The sequence below is a fragment of the Aulostomus chinensis genome, chromosome 16, assembly GCF_037954235.1.
Source record: "Aulostomus chinensis isolate RoL2024-O1b breed Wild chromosome 16, RoL_Achi_v1.0, whole genome shotgun sequence".
Classification (NCBI taxonomy): Eukaryota; Metazoa; Chordata; class Actinopteri; order Syngnathiformes; family Aulostomidae; genus Aulostomus; species Aulostomus chinensis.
The window spans coordinates 25929585-25950298 of record NC_141335.1 but is presented as its reverse complement, the minus strand read 5'-3'; the positions used below and the strand labels follow the sequence as shown (position 1 = coordinate 25950298).

The 20714-nt window shown below is 47.2% G+C and overlaps 2 protein-coding genes across 11 annotated transcripts in view; both read left to right on the top strand.

Annotated features, from left to right (window-relative positions):
• Window positions 1-20714, top strand: part of LOC147247999 (microtubule-actin cross-linking factor 1-like) — a 98033-nt gene that overhangs the window by 40096 nt on the left and 37223 nt on the right. For all 10 annotated transcript variants that reach the window (XM_086181182.1, XM_086181184.1, XM_086181181.1 and 7 more), the window contains 24 exons: window positions 56-133; window positions 221-382; window positions 975-1079; window positions 1173-1268; window positions 1345-1470; window positions 1546-1698; window positions 1788-1942; window positions 2029-2155; window positions 2247-2430; window positions 3216-3373; window positions 3449-3627; window positions 3716-3854; window positions 3935-4128; window positions 4211-4373; window positions 4454-4537; window positions 4634-4741; window positions 4823-4921; window positions 10929-11075; window positions 12592-12680; window positions 12757-12865; window positions 18452-18604; window positions 18704-18937; window positions 19045-19329; window positions 20100-20648. In XM_086181182.1, the coding sequence (XP_086037308.1) occupies window positions 56-133; window positions 221-382; window positions 975-1079; window positions 1173-1268; window positions 1345-1470; window positions 1546-1698; window positions 1788-1942; window positions 2029-2155; window positions 2247-2430; window positions 3216-3373; window positions 3449-3627; window positions 3716-3854; window positions 3935-4128; window positions 4211-4373; window positions 4454-4537; window positions 4634-4741; window positions 4823-4921; window positions 10929-11075; window positions 12592-12680; window positions 12757-12865; window positions 18452-18604; window positions 18704-18937; window positions 19045-19329; window positions 20100-20648 (3876 nt within the window). The remainder of the gene's footprint in view (window positions 1-55; window positions 134-220; window positions 383-974; window positions 1080-1172; window positions 1269-1344; window positions 1471-1545; window positions 1699-1787; window positions 1943-2028; window positions 2156-2246; window positions 2431-3215; window positions 3374-3448; window positions 3628-3715; window positions 3855-3934; window positions 4129-4210; window positions 4374-4453; window positions 4538-4633; window positions 4742-4822; window positions 4922-10928; window positions 11076-12591; window positions 12681-12756; window positions 12866-18451; window positions 18605-18703; window positions 18938-19044; window positions 19330-20099; window positions 20649-20714) is intronic.
• LOC147248000 (uncharacterized) lies at window positions 12887-18437 on the top strand. Its single transcript, XM_086181301.1, has 6 exons — window positions 12887-12949; window positions 13385-16525; window positions 16610-16756; window positions 16839-17054; window positions 17130-17273; window positions 17352-18437. Exons 1-6 carry the CDS (start codon window positions 12887-12889, stop codon window positions 17661-17663), a joined length of 4023 nt encoding a protein of 1340 aa, XP_086037427.1. The 3' UTR covers window positions 17664-18437.

Here is a 20714-nt window from a genome sequence, read left to right as displayed (position 1 = left end):
GCAGGTCTCCCCTCAAGCAAAGAGCTGTTTCTCACTTTTAATTTTGTCCCCACAGATTCAGATGAACACACCCTTGAAGCTACCGTACTCAGAGAAGCTGAACCAGCTAGAGAAGCAGTATGAAAGATTACTGGTAAGAGATGCGTCCAGGACAGCAGCTGGACATTCAGATGATTGATGGATGTTGTTTGATCTGACCGATGGATCCTGATATTCTCAGAGCTGCTCAAGGGAGCGTCAAAGCCACCTGGAGAGCCTGCACGAGTTTGTGTCCCAGGCGACTCGCGAGCTCATCTGGCTTAATGAGAGGGAGGAAGAGGAGGTTGCATTTGACTGGAGTGACCGCAACAGTAACATTTCCAGGAAGAGGGACTATCACGCTGTAAGTCATCACCTGAGTTCTTCAGCTCATTTAGAAACCGAATGAGTTGATTGGCAGAATTCTTCCACTAAAGATGCGTGTCTGGTTACAGCAGGTTCTTAGAGACTGTGGATTTGAGCCTTCAAGTCAATGACAGGTCATGAAATGAGTTGGAATGTAAAGTAACTTTGATAGACCTGCATTGACTTCAGTCTGGTTGTTAAAATGTGGAAAACTACAAAATATAACCAACATGGGACCATTGACCACTAATGCAGAATGTGCTGGTTAGTCAGAAGCAGCCGTGTGTGTGTGTGTGTGTGTGTGTGTGTGTGTGTAATAAAGTTACAGTTGTTTCTTTTATGGGTGACAGCAAGTTCAACAAGATCAAATCAAGAACACAGCGAATGCTTCATCCTGTGTGCCTTTTGCCAGTATGGACTTGAATTAGCTCTTTAATTACATTTGTGACAGTCTACATGCTAACTTGCTGAAACCTGCAGAGATCCTGATGTGTGTTTTGCGGCGTAAATGAATACTCAACACTGTGTTTGAGATTTGGTCTCTTGCCACAGTGGAAACCCATGGATCATCTGCTTCATGTCTCCAACAGGATCTGATGAGGGAGCTGGATGAGAAGGAGGACGTGATCAAGTCTGTGCAGGACAAGGCGGAACGTCTGCTCCTGAAGAACCACCCCGCCAGGCTAACTATTGAAGTGCGTGTCTCTTGTCTGAATACTTGATTGTATCAGTTTGTAATTTGCCAATTATCATACATGTGGTTCATCTCTGTGTCGTCTCCCTTCCAGGCGTACAGAGCCGCCATGCAGACCCAGTGGAGCTGGATTTTACAGCTCTGCTCGTGTGTGGAACAGCATCTGAAGGAGAACGCTGTTTACTTTGAGGTGAGGTGCTGCTTTCCTTCTCATCACCAAAGTCTGATTTCGCTGCACGTGACTAATGTCTTCCCCATTTTTACAGTTTTTCAATGACGCCAAAGAATCCATGGACTACCTTAAGAACCTGCAAGACGCCGTTCAGAGGAAGTACAGCTGTGATCGAAGCAGCATCCTGCACAGGCTGGAGGATCTCATCCAGGAGTCCATGGTAGCGTCAGAGAAGTGTCCGTAGCGCTCTCGTCAGAAAGTAAAGGCAATAACAGCTTTGATGTTGTGTCTCTAGGATGAGAAAGAGCAGCTTCTTCAGTACCGCAGCACTGTGGCTGGGCTGGTGGGCAGGGCCAAAAGTATTGTGCAGCTCCGCCCCAGAAACCCCGACAACGCTCTGAGATCCTCCATCCCTGTGAAGGCCATCTGTGATTACCGGCAGATTGAGGTACTCTTGTCTGTGCCACGTTTCCTCTGTCAGTTCAGAATGATGCTGACAGCAAATTCACCCGCATGCTCATTTCACAACTCTGTCAGATAACCATCTACAGAGATGATGAGTGCGTACTGGCCAATAACGCTCACCGGGCCAAGTGGAAAGTCATCAACCCGGCAGGGAATGAGGCCATGGTGCCCTCGGTCTGCTTCACTGTGCCCCCGCCCAACAAAGAGGCTGCTGATGTGGCAGCGAGGTGAGATGCCAGGGTCGCGTGGGGTCTCTCAGAACGCTCCGGTGACCTGAGATCTGTTTTAATAACGCCTCTGTCTTGGCCCGCAGAATTGAGCAGCTCTACCAGAACGTCCTGGCGCTGTGGCATCACTCCCACATCAACATGAAGAGTGTGGTGTCGTGGCATTATCTGATGGCTGATATACGAGCCATCCGCAACTGGAATGTAGCTTCAGTACGTTTGATTTTGCCTTCTCAGTTATGATAATCTCAGTTTTGATGGTCAAACTCAGAGTGAGGATGTTTCACTTCTCAAAACACTGCAGTTCAAGACCATGTTACCCGGCGAGCACCAGCAGGTCCTCGGCAACCTGCAGTCTCATTTTGAAGAGTTCCTGGAGGACAGCGAGGAGTCGGAGGTGTTCACGGTGGCAGACTGCGCCCAGCTGGAGAGGGACGTGGCGGCCTGCAAGGAATACTACCAGGAGCTGCTCCAGTCTGCAGAAAGAGGCATGGCTCAGTTCCCTGCTGATGTACATTCGACGCAACACCGCGAGGGAAACACATGGCGCTATAAGCCTCATAAGCCTCAAGTTAATTCCTCCTGGAATTGTGTTTCCTTTTCCTGAACTGAACTAAGAGCACATTCAAGAATGGGCTTAGATTTGTGAAAAGCAAACATGTTGGTGATCATGAGCCTCAAACCTGTTGAGATGTCAGAATAAATACACACACTTCACAACAAGTATAGAAGTACACAGTTTTGCGTCCATAAACACGAGAGCCACCTTGTAAAATAAGTTTTCATCTCATGGAGACGGTTTGAAATCCACTTCCACTGCTTGGTTCTGAATCCCTGCTTGGTCTCACCTTGTGACCCTGGTGCCACTGGATGATAGAAGATGAATCAGAAGCTCACACTTTAGGCTGCTTTAACACATTTTTATCCTCCTATTCATTCAATATTCCTCCATTTTAGACTTTTTTATTATGACCATGAACATAATTTCCGTTATCTTTTTTATGGTTATCCTTTCATTTACTTCTTATCAACTGTGGAGTTGTCAATTGATTGAATAGGTTTCATTCCGCTTCAGGTGTTCCCTGACTGATTGACTGATTGACTGATTGATTGACTGATTGATTGATTGACTGATTGATTGACTGATTGATTGGTTGATGGATTGAGGCACATTTTAGTATAAAGGATAACCCTCCTCTTGGTGTAACATCATATTTTAGCTCCCTCCACATGTGTTCTTATGGGCTTCTTGTCGTATTTTCCTGCTGGGCAGAGGAACACGAGGAGTCTGTGTACAATCATTACATCTCAGAACTACGCAACTTCCGCATGCATCTGGAGGCCCATGAGGAACACCTGATCAGGCAAATCCGCACGCCGCTGGAGCGAGACGACCTGGAGCAGAGTCTCCAGCGGATTTCAGAACAAGAGGTACACGCTGGAACATGGAACATACATAAGAGCGAAGTGATGGTTGTGTTTACTGGTGGTCTGGTTGTTGTGCAGAGGAAGACAGCAGAGCTGAATACGCTGAAGGAGGACCTTGATGTTATAAAGGAGAAGTGCGAGCTGTTCCTCAGACAGGCTGCTGGGTTTCCGTCAGCATCGACGCTTTCGTCTGAACTCACCGTCCTTGTTCAGAGCATGAGCCAGGTCTACTCCATGTCCTCCATCTATATGGACAAGTAGGTGTCCCTTTGTCGTCTAGACGTACATGGTGGCATTTTGACAGCGATGAGATGGTTCTTATCTCACGTTTCCTCTGGTTTGCAGATTGAAGACTGTGAGTTTAGTGGTGAAACACAGCCAGAATGCAGAGGCGCTAGTGAAGGCCTACGAATCCAAACTTTATGAGGAAGATGCGATGAACTCTGACCTCCAGTCCATCGAAACGGTTATTTCTACACTCAAGGTAAAACGTCTCTAGGAGTTCAGCAATATTGGTGCTGTTTGTGGTTCATGTTGGCTAATTATGCCTCCCTGTGACGGCAGCAATGGCGGACAGAGATCGATGAGAAACAGGAGGTGTTCCATGACATGGAGGACGAACTACAGAAAGCCCGAGTCATTAGTGAACGCATGTTTAAGGTCCACAATGAGCGTGACTTCGACCTGGACTGGCACAAGGAGAAGGCCGATCAGCTGAATGAGAGATGGCACAACGTTCACTCCCAGATTGACAACAGGTCACTGTCGTTTTGGATGGAAAGACTTTTCTGTGCAAGTACTGAGGTGCAAGTGTTCATGAAGGTTGTAATGCTCCTGCAGGCTTCGGGACCTGGACGGAATCAGCAAATCTCTGAAACACTACAGGGATTCTTTCAGTATATTGAGTGAATGGGTGCAAGAGATGGAGGCGGAACAGCTGGAGGCCCAAGAAAACAAACCTGAAGATAGCAAGGCACTGGCTGAGCTGCTGAACAAACAGAAGGTGGGACAAGAGTAGAGAGCCTAAAAAGATCAAATCAGCGCAGATGCAGGGATAGACATCTAACCGTCTCTCGTTTGCAGGTTCTTGTTGCTGAAATCGAACAAAAACAGAGCAGGATCGATGAGTGTCAGAAGTACTCGGAGCAGTACTCATCTGCCATCAAGGTAAATGGATTCTGTGTTTCAAATTTGAGCATTAACATGAAACTTCCCGTTTCTATTCGAAAAGAACAAAAAGTCATTATAGGAAATTTCTTTCAGGATTATGAGCTCCAGCTGATGACCTTCAGAGCCATGGTGGACTCCCAACACAAGTCTCCTCTCAAGAAACGCAGGATGCAGAGCTCTTCTGATACCATCCAGCAGGAGGTAAAACCATGAATCAGTACCTGGACTACAGGACGGATGTGTGCAGGGCATCTCAATGACAGGCCGTATCTCGTATTGCAGTTCATGGATCTTCGAACCCGCTACACTGCTCTTGTGACTCTCATGACACAGTTTGTGAAGTTTGCCAGCGAAACCCTGAAGAGAACTGAAGACGAGGAGGTGAGACTTTATCATGTAGCCTAATCTATGCTGCAGTAGCATTGCAGGGGCAAGGTGGGTGCCGTGAAGCTCCAGAACCTTCCACTGATGTTTGCATGTCTTTCTGGTTGTCTGTTTTGCATCAACATGTTCTACAGCCCCATATATACATCCTATATATGGCAAACTCATCTTCTATTTGCTTCAGCGCTCAAAAGACGCAAAAGAAATGCATGTCTGTGCGTAATGCTGGTGATGACCCGCCGGGAGGAGCGGCTGGCTTCTTTCCTCTGTGACACAAACGTCTTCCCTTGTTGGTCCATCTGGAGGAAAATAAAGCCTCTCCAGGAGTTTGTGTAGTTCTCTATGATAACTGTAGCTGGAAGGAATTACCACATCCATTCTGGGTTACCAGATCACACAATCAAGGAACTTCGCCTCATTTAACAACAATAAATGTGGTGAATTATTTTGATCCTTCCCAATTTTTCCATCTAAACTGCTATCATGAAAGTGCAAATTCCTGGAGAGATTGCTTAATGTTGCTCCGGCGCTCTGGTAAGAGGGGAAACATCAAAGCAATTCATGTAGTAATTTCTAAATAAATATGTAACATGATGGATGATTTATTGTTTTGCATTTTAGAACGTAAAGGCTCATGAAAGAGCAGAGAGTGCAAAATGGACAGAGAACATGGAGCTACAAAAAGCCGCAGGGGATGTAGAGCTTAGTCAACTCAAGCAGCGGATCCAGGAACAAGATGCCCTGCTGGGTGACAGACAAGCAGAGTTGGAGAAGCAGCAAGCAGAAATAAAAACACTACAGAGGACGATTGATGATCTAATCTTTCAGAAATCCCAGTTTGAGCTCGACATTCATCAGTATCGCACCAAATTAGAGATGACGCAGCAGGACAAAGCTGCCTGCGAGCAGGAGTTAATTCACACCAAACAGCTATTTGAGCAGTCAGAGGCCAAGTGGGCTTTGGCTCGTAAGAAACTCGAGGCCCTGGTGAGGCAGACAAATGAAGATCTGATGAAACAGAACCTCAAACTTAAGGGAAAAATCAACATGGAGGAAGATGCTCAGGAAGTGTTTCAGAGTCAAGTCCAGGCTAAGCAGCTGTCAGCCTCCACAGGAGACAGCGAGCCCCAGCCCTCCACTCTCAGAGATTACGTGAAAGTGGAAGTGCTTCAGCAGAAACTTGAGGAGCTGGTCATGGTCCAGAAACGAGCCGAAATGGCAGAGGAGAAAGCTCAGAGTTATAAAAAGCTGTTGGATGACAGCAATAACAGAGTGAAGAAGCTCCAGATGGACATGGAAACTGAACGGATCAACATGCGGCAGAAATCTGAGGATCTCCAGCAGGAGATGCTGAACATGAAGAAATCCATCAATGAACTTCAGGAGGAAATCCGATCCCTCCAGAGGACCAAATCCTCTCTGGAGCAACATGTGTTTTTCCACAACACTGAAGTTGAAGGTCTGAAAGAGCAGTTGAAGCTCACTCAGGGAGAGCTGCACAAAAAGAGCTGCAAGGACCAAGACAACATACACAGGATTAGCGACTTAGAGGAGGAGGTGGCGTCCAAGCAGGCTGTCATAGATCAGCTCAAGTTTAAGAGCACTGAGCTGAAGAGGATAAACATGACATTGGACAGTGACCTCAGAGGTCTTCTGATGCAAACAGAGTCACTGGAAAAGGAGAGAGCGCTTTCTGATCAAAAGATTATGTCTCTGAAGAGTGAGATCCAGAGCTGGAAACAGCAGCTTCAAACAGCCAAGGAGGAGAGCAGCTCCATGAGGAGATCGGAGCAGGCGTCGCAGCTCAAGTGTAAAGATCTGGAGAACGAGATTCAGAGGAGCGAATCTGAAGCTTCACAGCTGCAGAGGAAATTGGACGAGTTAAAAGAGACAAATAGGGAGATGGAAAAGAATCTGAAGAATGTCCGAGCCAAACTTGATCAGGTCACCGTGGAAACAGAGAGCAAGGATCAGCAGATTAAGATTTTAAAGTCTCAGGTGGAAAGCAGCAAGTCACAGGTCAAAATTATTGAGGAGGAGCTGAATAAGAAAACACAGCACTCCCATGAGCTTCAAATGACGATTCAGGGTTACAACGAGGAAGTGAAGAAAATGAGTGAGCTGCAGCAGAAAAACCGAACACTCCACTCAAATGTTGAAAACCACGAGAGAGAAATATCAACGCTGAAGTCCGATCTGAACTCCTTGCTAGCTGAGAAGAGTTCAGCCAATCAGAAGGTCCACATGCAGAATTCAGAAATTAACGATTTGAAGATGATGCTGAAAAATAAAAATGCAGAGCTGGAAAATGAATCTGCTGAGAACAGAAGACGGCTAGATAGGGTGAAAGCATTGGAAGATGAGCTCTTCAGTCTTAAGAACAGTCTGAAAGGGTTAACAAGCAGCTCCGAGAAGATTGCTGCTCATTTAAAGCAGGAGGTTCTCACTCTTCAGAACGACAAAAAAGCAGCAGAAAAGAATGTTGAAAACCTAAATGTGAAGGTGTCGGAGCTGAGCGCCACCCTCCAGAGAGTCCAAGACGACTTAGCTGACGAGACCAAAGAGAGAGAAGTGAAAGAATCGATGATAATGCAGCTTGAGAGTGAGCTTGAGACAAATAAGGTGACAATGAAAGAAATCATGTTCAATTCTGACAAATCCCAGTCAGATCTGCAGCTGGAAAACAGGATTCTGAAGAGAGAGAAAGTTGAAGCTTTAGGCAAAAGCATCACATCGGAATCTGAAATCAAACTGCTGAGAGACAAGCTGCAACGGGCTCAAGCAGAGGTGGAGAACGTGAATGTTAAACTCTCAGGTTTGAGCTCGTCCTTACAACGAGCAAAGGAACAACTGGCTGATGAGACCAACGAAAGGAAAGCCAACCAATTAAAGATGATGCAGCTTGAGAGTGAGCTTCAGAAAACTACCATGACGATGAAAGAAGTCAAGTGCAGTTCAGACAAAAACCAGCTGAATGTCCAGCGTGAAAACATGACACTGAAGAGAGAGAGAGCAGAGGCGTTGGAGAAGAGCATCTCCATGGGATCTGAAAACAGATTGCTGAAAGAAAAGCTGCAACGTACCCAAAGAGAAGCTGAGCAAAATGAAAAAGAAAACTCAGCTCTGAAGGTGAGGTCACAGCAGATGGAGGAACAGCTTGAGAAGTGCAAGAAAATGCTGGAGGAGTTGAAGAGTAAACTGGATCTCCAGAAGGAGGGCTACGAGAAGCAGCTGTTGCTCGTGCAGAGGGAAATCGAGAGGAAACTCACTTTAGTGCAGTCTGAAATCACAAGTGAAAGAGGCGTGTCCAAACAACACAGCGCAGAATTAGCAGAAGTCCTGCGCAAGTATTTCAAACATGAGGTGCAACAGATTAGAATGGTGGAGTGTCAGCAACAAATGGACAAACGGCTGCAAACACAAGTGGACAAACTGGAGCAAGAAAGAACAAAGCTGGGCCGAGAGCTCACGAAGGCCAAATCTCAGGTTTCTCAACTTGAAGTAGAGAAAATTCAGCTTAACTCAGAATTGGCGAGTTTGCGACGCAGCCATCAGCCAAATGACTCAGCCAAGGTCAGGCAGCTGTTGGCCGATAGCGAACGCAGACTGACGCAGAAAGAGAGTGAAGCCAGATCTCTCCGTGAACAAATTGAGTCACACCTCAAAGAAATTAAAAGTCTTCAGGAAAAGCTTTTAAAGCTGGAGGTTATGACGAAGACGGGAAACCAGAAGCAGGAAGTCATTGACAGCAGTCGTCACGTGAAGACAGTCACAGTGATACGGAAGGTGGTGTCCACGGAGGAGGACAGAAGTTCGAACACATTCCCACAGAGAGATGTGCAAAATAACACCTACAAGATCAAGCCGGCTGAGTTCATGACCTCCACGACGCAGGGGTACATGGCCCTGTGTGGGCTGATGGAGCAACAGCCAAAAGAAAAATGGAGCACCTCGAGGACGAGAAGGGATGAAACCACAGAAACCTGTGAAGCAGAAAACACATCAGAAAACAGCGCGACCAAACTTTTATATTCAACAGTGCTGAAGCTCCCAGATCTGAAGGGCAGTTCAACTATACAACACCTAATCAAACTTAAACTCTTAGATGAGGAGATTCTGCGTAAAGTGGAGGCAGGCCGTATCCCAATGGAAGAGGTGCAGGCGCTGCTCGCTCCCTACATCGGCAAACCAACTGCTCTCGCTGGAGTTTATGTGGAGTCTAGTAAGAAAAAGATCTCGTTCTTAGAGGCTGCTGAGAAGGGCTTCCTCGCAAAGACGTACGCTCACGAGTTTCTGGAGACTCAGGCGGCGACAGGAAGCCTCACAGACCTGACCACAGGCCAGAGGTACTCCGTTGTTGATGCTCTCAAGGGAGGAATCATAGAAACAGGTTTAAAAGATAAACTGCTGGAGGCTGAGAAGGCTGTCCGTGGCTACGCTCACGACGGTAAAAAGCTGTCAGTGTTTGAGGCAATGGAGGAGAGAATTCTTGATAAATACAAAGGTAGGAAGATCCTGGAGGTCCAGGTCGCCACCGGGGGACTGATCGCCCCAGACATTGGGTTCAGGATGCCAGCTAGCGTTGCTGTTGATCAGGGTTTTTTGAATGAGGAGACTCTGCAGAGCTTGTGTGATCCAGTTAGCAACCCCAAAGGTTTCCACAACCCAGACACTGGACAGAAAGCATACTATTCAGACCTACTGAGGACATGTCTGTATGACATCGATGGCGGGGTCTTCCTTTTCCCGCTCGGTGACAGACACGTAACGAACACTTCCCCAACAAGTTGCCACCGAGTGTCTGTCATCAGCAGCGGCGTTGGCACCGAGATGTCGGCTTACGAAGCGTTCAAAGGGAAACACATCGACAAGAGGACGTATCTCTTCCTGTCGCAGCAGGAAAGCGAATGGCAGGAAAAGCCCGACATTGACGCCAGTGGAAGTCCATGTCACATCATCACTGATGTCAAAAATGGCCGACAACTTTGTCTCGAGTCTGCTCTGAGTCAGAGATTCCTGGAAACAACCGAGCTGGAAAGCTATCGCCGTGGCCGTCTTACTATCCATGAGCTTGCCGACATCATCTTTTCAAGGATGGTTGTGGTGGAGGATGTGAGCAGTCCTGTTGCTGGTCTCTGGGACGTCTCCCGGAGGAGGCGGCTCTCTGTTCTTCAGGGGTTCCAAGAAGGCTTTACAGATCGAGCTTCTGCCTTGAGATTGCTGGAGGCTCAGGCCTGCACGGGAGGTATTTGTGACCCTGCTTCTGGGGACAAAGTTCCACTCAGCGTCGCAGTCAAAAGAGGTCTTCTGGATGAGTCTCTGGCTGAGCACCTGAAGCAGTTCGAGGAGGCGTTTAACGGCATCTCTCATCCCAAGACTGGCAAGACTCTGTCGGTATCCCAGGCGCTTCAGGAGAACCTCTTCCCAAGGGATGTCGCGTTCCGCTGTTTCGAGTTCCAGCTTCTGACTGGAGGATTGATAAACCCAGACACTCATGACAGAGTCTCGCTGGAGGAAGTGATTCAGAGCGGCCTTGTCGACAAAGTCACCGCTGCGGTCCTCAAAGATGAGAAGTTCTACACCAAGAGCCTGAGCTGCCCAAAGACCAAGCGGAGGATCTCATTCAGAGAGGCCCTGGAGAGGAGCGTGTATGACTGCCACACAGGGCTGAGGTTACTGGAGGCTGCGAAGGTTCTGGGCCTTGGACCCAAATCAACTTTCCATTACGTGTGTGCGTACAAGTAGTAAAAACTCGTAAATACACGCGTGTTCACTATATAAAGCTGTAAATAGGATTCCTCTGGTTTGCTGCGCGGATTTATTGCAGGAGTATTTGTTTAACCTCTGAAATAACCTTTCCTTCACAGCTGAATGTGTTTGTCGATGTGTTGTTTGGGGACGCGTTGATGCCAATGATAGATTGTCAGTGCCGTCGGTCTGATCCCCCTGCATGTTTGTATGACTGTGTAACACTCTTGTGGTCCCTGGTGTGCTCTGCTTCTAGAGATCTGTTGATGAGGAGAAGAGAGAGCACGGGGATAAAGTTAGCAAACTGTTGCACTGGGTGTCCGGTGTGAAACAGACCCAGAACAATGGTGGCAGTGCTTTGAGAGATAGTAATGCCAACACAGACGCGTCAAATAAGCCCCAGGTAAACCCTGTGTGTTGTTGTTGTCGTTTTGTGTGTCGTCACAACTGTCGTGACTGAGACGATGCTTTGCTTTTATGATGACAATTACTTTTTTTAGATCGGTACAGAAATCTGCTGTCAGACTGTATGATTTCTAATAAAGACACCGTTTCTGCTGCCTGATGCATTTCATCTGCACGTTTTACTCTCTGAGTGGTAGATGAGATGAGGTCATCACATCAACAAGGCCCCACACACACACACACACACACACACACACACACACACACACACCCCCGCCCTCCACCGTCCCCATGTTGCTCAAGCACTCTTATCTCAGCTGGTCTCAGACTTTGGCCCCCGTTTGTCAAATAAACATCTTTGATATTTTTACACCAAAGCTGCCATTATTCAGTTGATACAGAAATGAATTTAAAAAATCAAATTAATTCTTTAAATTTGGGGTTAAAATTATTATTATTATTATTATTGTTATTATTATTACTACTACTACTACTACTACTATTACTGTTACTATTATTACAATTATTATTATTGATATTTGTATTATTTGTATTAGTGTTATTGGTAGATGCATTAATAGTGAGCTATATTTGAAATATGTAATCCTGGTTTAACACACTTTCATCATGTAATCAATTCAGTATTTTTTAAAATATTATTTATATTATTAAGCCTCATATCCCATCACTTGGGCCACATGTTTATATTGCATTTGATTTATTAGGAATAATTTAAATGTTAACAATATTACATGCACATTATAGTGGTAAATGTGACTTTTTCTTTATTATTATTGTATATAATTGTTATTATTATATAATTATTATATATAGAATTCAACAATCATAGTGGAAAATAGAAAAATTGTATAATTTTAAAATGAGCTCAGTCTCTCTAATATTAACAATATATTATTATTTATGACAGCAAGCCAATAAATCTTTTGGGGTTTGTGTGTAGGAGTGTGTGTGTGTGTGTGTGTGTGTGTGTGTGTTTTTGTGTGTCTGTGTGTATGTTTTTGTGTGTGTATGTGTTTGTGTCTGTGTCTGTGTGTGTTTTTGTGTCTGTGTGTGAAATTCAAAGGAAATTTTAAAATGGAATAATAGTAAAATTAGACTTTATTTTATTAAGAATTGGCTAAAATGTTATAAAGCTTTTTGTCCACCTTTTACTGGTCAGTGTTGATCATCTTGGACACGTCAATGTTGTAGCCCATCACTGTCAGCAGCGCCGCACACAGCATCATGCTGCCCTCCTGTCTATCCCTTTGTTTATATTTAATCAGTTGACTAATACATAAATAAATTAGTTTGAATATTGTTGCTTTATTTTAGTTGTGCTTGTGTGTGTGTGTGTTTGTGAGTGTGTGTGTGTGTGTGTTTGTGAGTGTGCGTGTGTGTGTGTGTGTGTGTGTTTGTGAGTGTGCGTGTGTGTGTGTGTGTGTGTGTTTGTGTGTTTGCATGATGGTAGCATGACCGTCCCTCCTACAAACCACGATTCTCTGACCTTCCAGGTGTCCGTGGAGGAAATGGTAACAAAGAAGGAGCAGATCGCAGAGGCACTGAGGGCCACACAAATGATGCTGAACAAACACAGTGAGAAGTAAGTCAAGTGATTCCGCTCCGGCACAGCAGATTCCCGGAGGTCGGAGGCTCACTTGCTGTGTTTGGTGACACAGGATGACGGAGGAGGAGCGAGCCAAGGCCCAGGATCAGCTGGCCCAGCTCAGCCAGGCCTACAGCGAGCTCTCACAGCAGTGTTTGGATCAGACCACCTCTGCTGAGCAGGTTGGACATTGTGTTCTTAATATGTTAGCAGAGCGCCCCCTGCTGTCCAGTGCATGCCTAATCTTCTTCCTCTTCCAGCGCGGTGTGAGCAGGTCATACGGTGTGTTCTCTTTTAAGGAAAGGAAAAGAAAAAACAGTGTTTAGACCTCTGCAGCAAAGAAAGCCTGAGTATGCTGTGAACATGCTGCGCCCCGCCCAGCTCTGCTGTGACTTTGTGTTCTTCAGGATAACACATTTGACCTTTCACCCACAGTATGTCACGTGACTAACGACCCTCTTTTTTGCAACAAGCTGGATGTTACTCTGGCATGAAAGCTTTTAAATTTGTTGTCCGTCACTGTCTTGTTGCAACCCTCGAGCACGTGCACACACCGTGTCTAACACATGCTTGTCTGGTGGTGAGTATGCATTTTTTCTTGCTCTTGAATTTCTGAATTGCAAATTTGACATGGATTCTACACATTTTGATCTGATTTTAGTCATGAGGTTCATTACTTATTGCTGTTCTCATGTTTGCAGGCTACTGGTTTGTTTCAGACTGGAGCAGCGGGGGAGCAGATTGGTCAGAAGGTCGGCTCGGACCGAGTCCCTGCCCCCAGCCCCTCTCTGTCTGAGCTGTACCGGGATGATGTCCTCAAACAGGAATTCATTTCTAAAACCACACTGAGCCGCTGGCAGGAGTCTAATGACGGCTACATACAAAGCTCGCACGTGTCCTCGGTGTCCCTCCCTGATGTGGCAGCAGCCAGGGACCGGTCCATGTCTCAGAACCTGGTCATCAAAATGATGAAGGTCCAACAGGTCGGTGATGGGTCGGAGGTGAGCTACACAGGTGAAGCTGTGACCCTCGAGAAGGCGTTTCAGCACAGTTTAATTCCTGCTTCTGTCTACGTGGAGATTCTTCAGCGGCAAAGGACAAGTCAGGATATGAGGGTCCCAGAGGGGCGGGAACCCTGTGAGGTGAACAGACTGGTATCAGAGTCGTTGGGTGGGAAGAGATCCCGGACGCCAGGGCGGGCTGACGGGGGCCTGCTGGGTGGCGATGAGCTGAGGGTGGATGCAGCTGTTCAGTGCGATTTGCTGAGCCACAGCAGCGCTCTCATTGTGCTTGGAAGTCAGCAGCCGTTTCTGGGACTCGTGCTGCCTCACTCTGAGGAACGACACTCCGTGTCACTGCAGTTGGATAAACCAACGACCTCCAGTGAGGTCACTAACCGAGGAAAAATAACAGCTTTTTACATTCCAGAAAACTCAGAGATTGTAGACATCCCCTCTGCTGTTCAGAACGGCTTCATCGACTTTTATACTGCAGAGATTTTAAAATCTATAGAAATACCAGATGTGGCTCTTGATGTTGATCACCTCAGTGAACAGTTCTCCTCCTGGCTGATAGATAAGAAACTCAGACTCGATGGAGGCCAAGAGGCTGCAGACACACTGTCTCTCTCAGAGACAACGCAGTTATTCATCTCCTATCTAACCATGAACAGCTACATGGACCCAGCGTCAGGACGGAGGGTCCTGATACTGGATCAACAGCTGACCCGAATGATTCAGTTTTTTCTTGAGGATTCAGTGTTTTCTGACTACTCAGAGCACAACTCTGACTCTGCGATGTTAAATGTCGGGGAACTCTCAGCGCAGGTAGATTTTGAGACAACGTTGCACATAAGTGAGGAGGAGATGATGGAGAACACATTTCAGCCTCATTTTGTTTCCTCGAGTGACTGGAGACTTGATGGCAGAAGGAACGGTCAGAAGCACACTGCTGTCGAGGAGTTTTTAGACGGTGATGGTAACACTGAGAGAGAAACGAGCTGCTCAGACGGGGGTCAGCTAGGAGGAGGACTTAGTGGAAACGGTGAAACAACAACAAACTTGAACACTGCTGCTAATGGAGGTGTTGTTATTCCAGCATCTCTAGAATGGTCAGTTCTTCCCACAGCGCGTTCTGATGTTAGCGCTCCACCAAGGATGCTCCACTGTTCAGATCAGCCGTCATTTGCTGAGTCACTGTGCAGTTCATCAGTGAGAATGGAAATGAACCCGGCTGAGGCCTCGAGCTGGGAGGGAGAGAATCATCTTCTGACGGTGCAGGAAATGAGCGGTTTGGCTGTGACCCCTGGGAGGGGTCACGGCCCAAAGGTGGCTCCGTGCGAGGAGGCAGTCCTGCATTTGCAAGATGAGGAGGACACGATGTCGGCCATAAAACAGGCTTCAACAAATGAATCTGCTGCGTGTGCAACTCCACAGCAGCGGCTGTTGCTGTCTTTTCAGCCATCTGTATTTTATGATGAGGGGTCTCTCAATCCAGACCCCGGTTATGATCATCATTGTGGTTTTATTAAAATGAATGAAAATATGCAGTCGCCACATGAGAGGAAGGTTGGTGTCATCGTGCTGGATGTCATGAATGAGAACGAGGATGAGGAACGGAAGGAAGGTGGTGCAGACGAAGGTAGTAGGACTGGAGGACATGAGGTGACCCATCCTCTTCATCACTCTCCTCACTCCGTTACTGAGCTCAACTCTGGGATGACCTCACCCCCGATGAGGCATCAGGAGACTGCAGAATGTGGTCACTGTGTGGACAAGTGGTCAGCGGGGACGATCAATAGCCAGCAGACAGATGCTGGCGATGGGGATGATCCAGCCGTGCCTCGCAGCAACGCTGATCTAAAAAGCCAGATGGAACATTCCATTTCTAAATCGGACTGCTCACCCTTTAATAACGATTTGTCCCGTTTTACAAGTGAAGCCCAACTGGGAAACCTGACTGTTGGTGAATCAGACGTGTTCTCGTCATGTTGCAATGCCTTTTCTGAAAGTGATAGAAGTGCCGTTCAGTCATCCGGAGACCTCGAGCCAACGAGGAGAAGTCACTCATCGCCTAGCGATCTGCTCCAGACGACAGTTCCATCGTTGTCCGATCCTCGTGATGATCATGACAGAGACACGGCAGAAGATGGCAGCAAACTCACATCAGCTCAGACAGCCATTCTTTGTTCAGAGGAGGACTTCACTATCGAGTATGAGCAGAGTCTGATGGTTGGTGAGAGACATCCGCCTATGTTGCCCAACACTTACGGTGCAGCAAACACTCTCAGCCGTGAGACCTGTGAGCTAGAAGGGGCTGAAGCAGATGGTCCCAGGACGAGTGATATCACTGCTGCGTTTCCATCGAGGCCTGGCATCGATGATCATGGGGAAGGAAATCATGTCAGGGATTTGCACAAGAGCAGAGTTTTCGATCAGGTGACTCCATCAGACCCCAGTGACGGCCATCGTGAACTGGTGGATCACAGTCACCCAGATCTTCTCACGGGTCTGGTCAGGTGGGGTGAGACGGACGCAGAGCTAACACTCGAGGGAGAGAAGACCGGGCAGCCTCCAAACATCCAGCTGCAGCTGCTGCAGGTGCTGAAGACCGTCTCCTCGAGCCAGGACCTCTCCATGCTGCAGGAGGTGATGGATACCCTGCACAACGCTCTGGGAGGCGACGCTCTGGAAGAGAGGCGGTCTACGCTGGAAAGCATCAAGGAGGAGAGCTCCGAGGGAGAAGATGAGGCGTTAACAGAAGACGATGGAGGCGAACGCCACCTGCCTCCTCAGCTCTCTCCAAGCTCAGATGTCTGCAAGGTCGAGGAGGTTAAAAACATGGTAATTGTGATTTGTTTCAGTGTCACAACACACCTTTTTCAACTTTTCCTATGTAACTTTTGCTTCACGTGCTTTCTTTTCCAGTTGTTCACCATTCAGGATTACTTGGAGTGTGTTGGACGACTGCAGGACCACGCTGATGTTTTAGACGATGTCCAAAAAGAACTTTTAATTCCAGCACCAACAGGCAACAGCATGGAGGAGCTGCAGGTGCAGATGGAGGAGAGTCAGGTGAGAAATCCCACATGAATGAATGATGCGAAGTATTGAAACATACTTGTGTTCCCTCCTGATGAGATCTTCTTCTGTCCAGTCACTGGAGTCCCAGCTGTTACGCCTGGCCGGTGTCCTGACAGCAGATTTGGAGAAAGCCCAGCAGCTCTTAAACTCCGCCGATGAGAACATCCCCGCACAGATCCACCAAGATCTGGCGTCAACTTATCTGGAGTTACAGCCAAATTTTACTGCTGTTTCCCAAATGTGTGCTGAGAGGAGTCACTCAGTGCTTCAAGCATTGGAGGCAGGAAAGGTTGGTTGTCAGAGCTGATGAGTGTGGCACAACCGCCGAGTGTAACGTCAGCGTAACGCAGTGTTCTGTTTGTAGGTCCATTTGGAGTCAACGTACCACAAACATCTCGCTGATCTTGATGAAGTAGCAGGACTCCTCCAAAGTAACTCTGACATGTTGGATGTGGATCTGAACACGTGTGACGCTGACACGCTGAAACAGCTGATTCAACAGAACCAGGTATTCATGGATCTGATTCTAGAGGTTGAGTTGGGCCGCTGCCCTGTCTCAGCACATGTCCCTGTTGTCTCGGTCCAGGACACAGAGGCTCATCTGCTCAGAGAGGCCAAGTTGAAGTTAGAGGATGCCACCTTTGATGTCCAGTGTTTTATCTCTGAGCATGCTCAGTTCTTGAGTCCAGCTCAGAGCAGCTGCCTCCTCAAGTTCCTGAGCACCACTCAGCGAGCTCTCAGGGACCAGACGGAGAGACTCGCCACCCAGAGGAGCGCCTTAGATGTCCTACTGGACGCCAAGCTGACGGGAAACACGGAGAAGGTTCGCCTGCAGACAAAAATACTGGGCGGGCTGGCTTTAGCAACAAAAAATGCAGCTGATATCAAATACTTCTAGTATTGTGCAGGGTACAACAAGGCCATAATTGTAATAACTCGTAAGGCGCTCATGTGCTAGGGGCAGTTTGTTCTTCTCCGTTTGCGGGAAACCGCCATTTCTTTTAGATTTGCTTCGTCTTAGGTTGCCTTGGTGGGGGTTTGTGCTCTGAAAGCCCTTGCAGTAAACCACATTCCATCAACACTGAATTTATTTTGTTAGTCATAGATTCACTAAGAAAACCAAGACTTTTCAGTCAATAAGCATTGAATGTTAGCACAACATTTCTGTAGATGTGCATCTGGACCTCAAGCATCAGTGAGTCGTGAGTTGTATCACTGCACAAATAATGTGTACTGTGCACCGATGGGCAATCCACAGTTGTTTGGTGTGAATTTAAGCTGAAAGAGGAACCTTCAGACAATTCATGTTCTGTGTGTATCTTCATTTCTCTCCCTGCATGCAACACACTCACTAACCTCTGTGCTGGTTGTGTTCTACAGACCTCAAGACGCCAGTGAGCAAATAGTAGTGACGCTGTTGGAGCGCTGTGTCAAATGCGTTAGCCCACCTGACATAACATCACCAGAGCAATGTGGCGCTTGGCTGGCATGTTTACAGCATACTCAATGTTTACGTGCTCCTGATGTCAAAGGGAGCGTGTGCTTGTATGCATGTTGCCTGTCTGAACCTTGACAGGTTCTAATGTCTGTGTCATACCTGCAGACCTGAGATTAACCCTGTCCCTGTCCCTCAGCAGGTTTCCAGTGTGTTACTGGTGTGGTATTAACCTGCTGTTTTTTGGACAGAGTTTATTGGAGAGACACAAAGAGTTCTCAGAGAAGTTGGAGGAAGTGTGCGACGGTCTCACACTGACAGAGAACCGTCTAATTGGTCATCAGCAGCAGGCTGAAAACACGGAGTGTGTCACGGACCTGCAGCAGTACCAGCAGGAGCATCAGGTCCGGCGCGCTCTCGTCTCTACCTGACCGGCACATTCATACCCACTCTGATGTCTGTCAAGTGAAGCCTTTGTGTTTGTCCGTCTGTCCGATCTCAAGGCTCTGCAAAAAGACGTACTGACAAATGCCACAGCCCTGAATGAGGTCATCACCAGTACAAAAAAGTTCCTGGAGGAAAACCGGAGCCATCTGACGCCAGATCAGATCAGCATCATCGAGGGTAAGTTGGAGGAGGCAAACAGAAAAGCCAAGCTCATCAACCAGCGCGCCGAGGAGTCCAGGAAGGACCTGGAGAAGGTTGTTACCACCGCCATAAAGCAGGAGAGTGAAAAGGTGCGAGTCCAGACCGCCTCCATAAAACACAACAACATTTGGATTCCATTGCCACATATTCTGTTTATTTCCTTTATTTCATAATACATTCACGTGTGCGTGTTCAGGCAGCCGCTGTCGAGCGGCTTCAGGAGAGCAAGGACAGAATCGAAGGTCTGCTGGACTGGATCTCCAACATTGGGAATGAAAATGAGCGTGTGCAGGATCAAACTGACCATATAAGCAAAGAGAACGGAAACCTGCCAGAGATCAAATCCGCCAAGGAGCTGATAGGGGAGGATGACGACGCCAACGGGAATGCTTTCCAGAGCACTGAAAGTGATTTTGGCAGGGAGGCAGACGGGAAGAACGACGCCTCCCTGGACCTCGATAAGCAGTACGACAGGGTCAAGGTATGTTTCGTTTGCTGGAGAAACAGAAACTTTCACAGTTGCAGGAGGGATTATTGGGAGCATGGCTGTGGAAGAGGCACATCTTTACAGTCGTATGTTGACACACACATGGAGTCGTGAGGTTCTCATCAATATTCATTTTCATATCATAGTCAGTATCTTATAAAATACCTTCTTTCAAAGACATTTTTTTTCCTCTGGAAATGTAAGTGTTGAGTTTAATCTGGAAAAAAGACAAATTCTGCCGTTTCCTGTTGAATGTCTTCCGTCTTCCTCCACGCGCACTCAGTGTTTGTGCTTCGTGTCCAATCTGGGGGAAAAAATGCAAATTAAATGAAACATTTCTGTTGATACGGTATTTTTTTACACGTCGTTATCCAGGATTTTCCAGATAAATTAATCGAATGTGTCGTGTACGTCACAAAATATTATAGCTCGGGAAGGATGAAACATTTTTGACTCATTTTTTATTTGTTTCATTTTTCCAGTGGCATAAACGAAGTAGCACAACATAGTGGCTGTGATTACAGGTGTATTACAGGTGAACTCTGCTGTCACTGGGCTGCTTCCCAAACACAAACCCCTTCATCTCTTCTTCTGGAACCGTTTCCACAAGGGATTTGTCGGTGTTTCCATTATGAAACGGTTTTGTTACTGTGTCTTTTAGTCTTTCAACCTAGAACAGAAAAGGAATCAAGAGCATAGCTATTGGTTGGAATGGTTGGAATTTTACTACTAAGGTGTCTTATGTTGGTCTTATCGTGCCGCAGGCTCGTCATCAGGAGATCCTGTCCCAGCAGCAGGACCTGATCATGGCCACCCAGTCAGCTCAGGCACTCCTGGACAAGCAGGCCAACGTTCTGTCCCCGGAGGAGAAGGACAAACTGCAGAAGAACGTCCAGGAACTGAAGGGGCTCTACGAAGCCTCCCTCACCCAAGCCGAGCAGCAGATGAAGCAGGTCCAGTGTGTCCAGGAGGAGCTGAAGAAGTTCCAGCACGACTGCAAGGATTTTGAGAGCTGGTTGGATCAGGCGGAGGGAGAGCTGGAGGGTCTGGGGGCTCCTGCAGCCTCTCTCAATATCTTCAGTGATAAACTGCAGCGGCAGAAGAGCTTCTCAGAGGACGTGATCTCCCACAAAGGGGACCTTCGTTTCATCACTATTTCAGGTCAGAAAGTCCTGGATGTGGCTAAAGCTTGTGCATCAGTTGAGCCTGTGTCAAAGAACGCACCGCTGCACGTGGACACTTCAGGAACCTGCTGTGCTGTCAAGGAAAAGCTGGATGCAGCAGCCAGCCGCTACAAGACACTCCACTCACAGGTATTGAGTTTGGCAGTGGCATGTTTGTACCACTTGGTGGCAGCAGTGGTCTTTCCACTAAACTTA

Coding starts and splice junctions, on each gene's coding strand:
- LOC147248000 (XM_086181301.1), top strand. CDS start 12,887: ATGTTAGCAGAGCGCCCCCTGCTGTCCAGTGCATGCCTAATCTTCTTC. Junction 16,526..16,609: donor TCGAGGAGGTTAAAAACATG/GTAATTGTGATT, acceptor TTTCTTTTCCAG/TTGTTCACCATTCAGGATTA. Junction 17,274..17,351: donor AGCTGATTCAACAGAACCAG/GTATTCATGGAT, acceptor GTCTCGGTCCAG/GACACAGAGGCTCATCTGCT.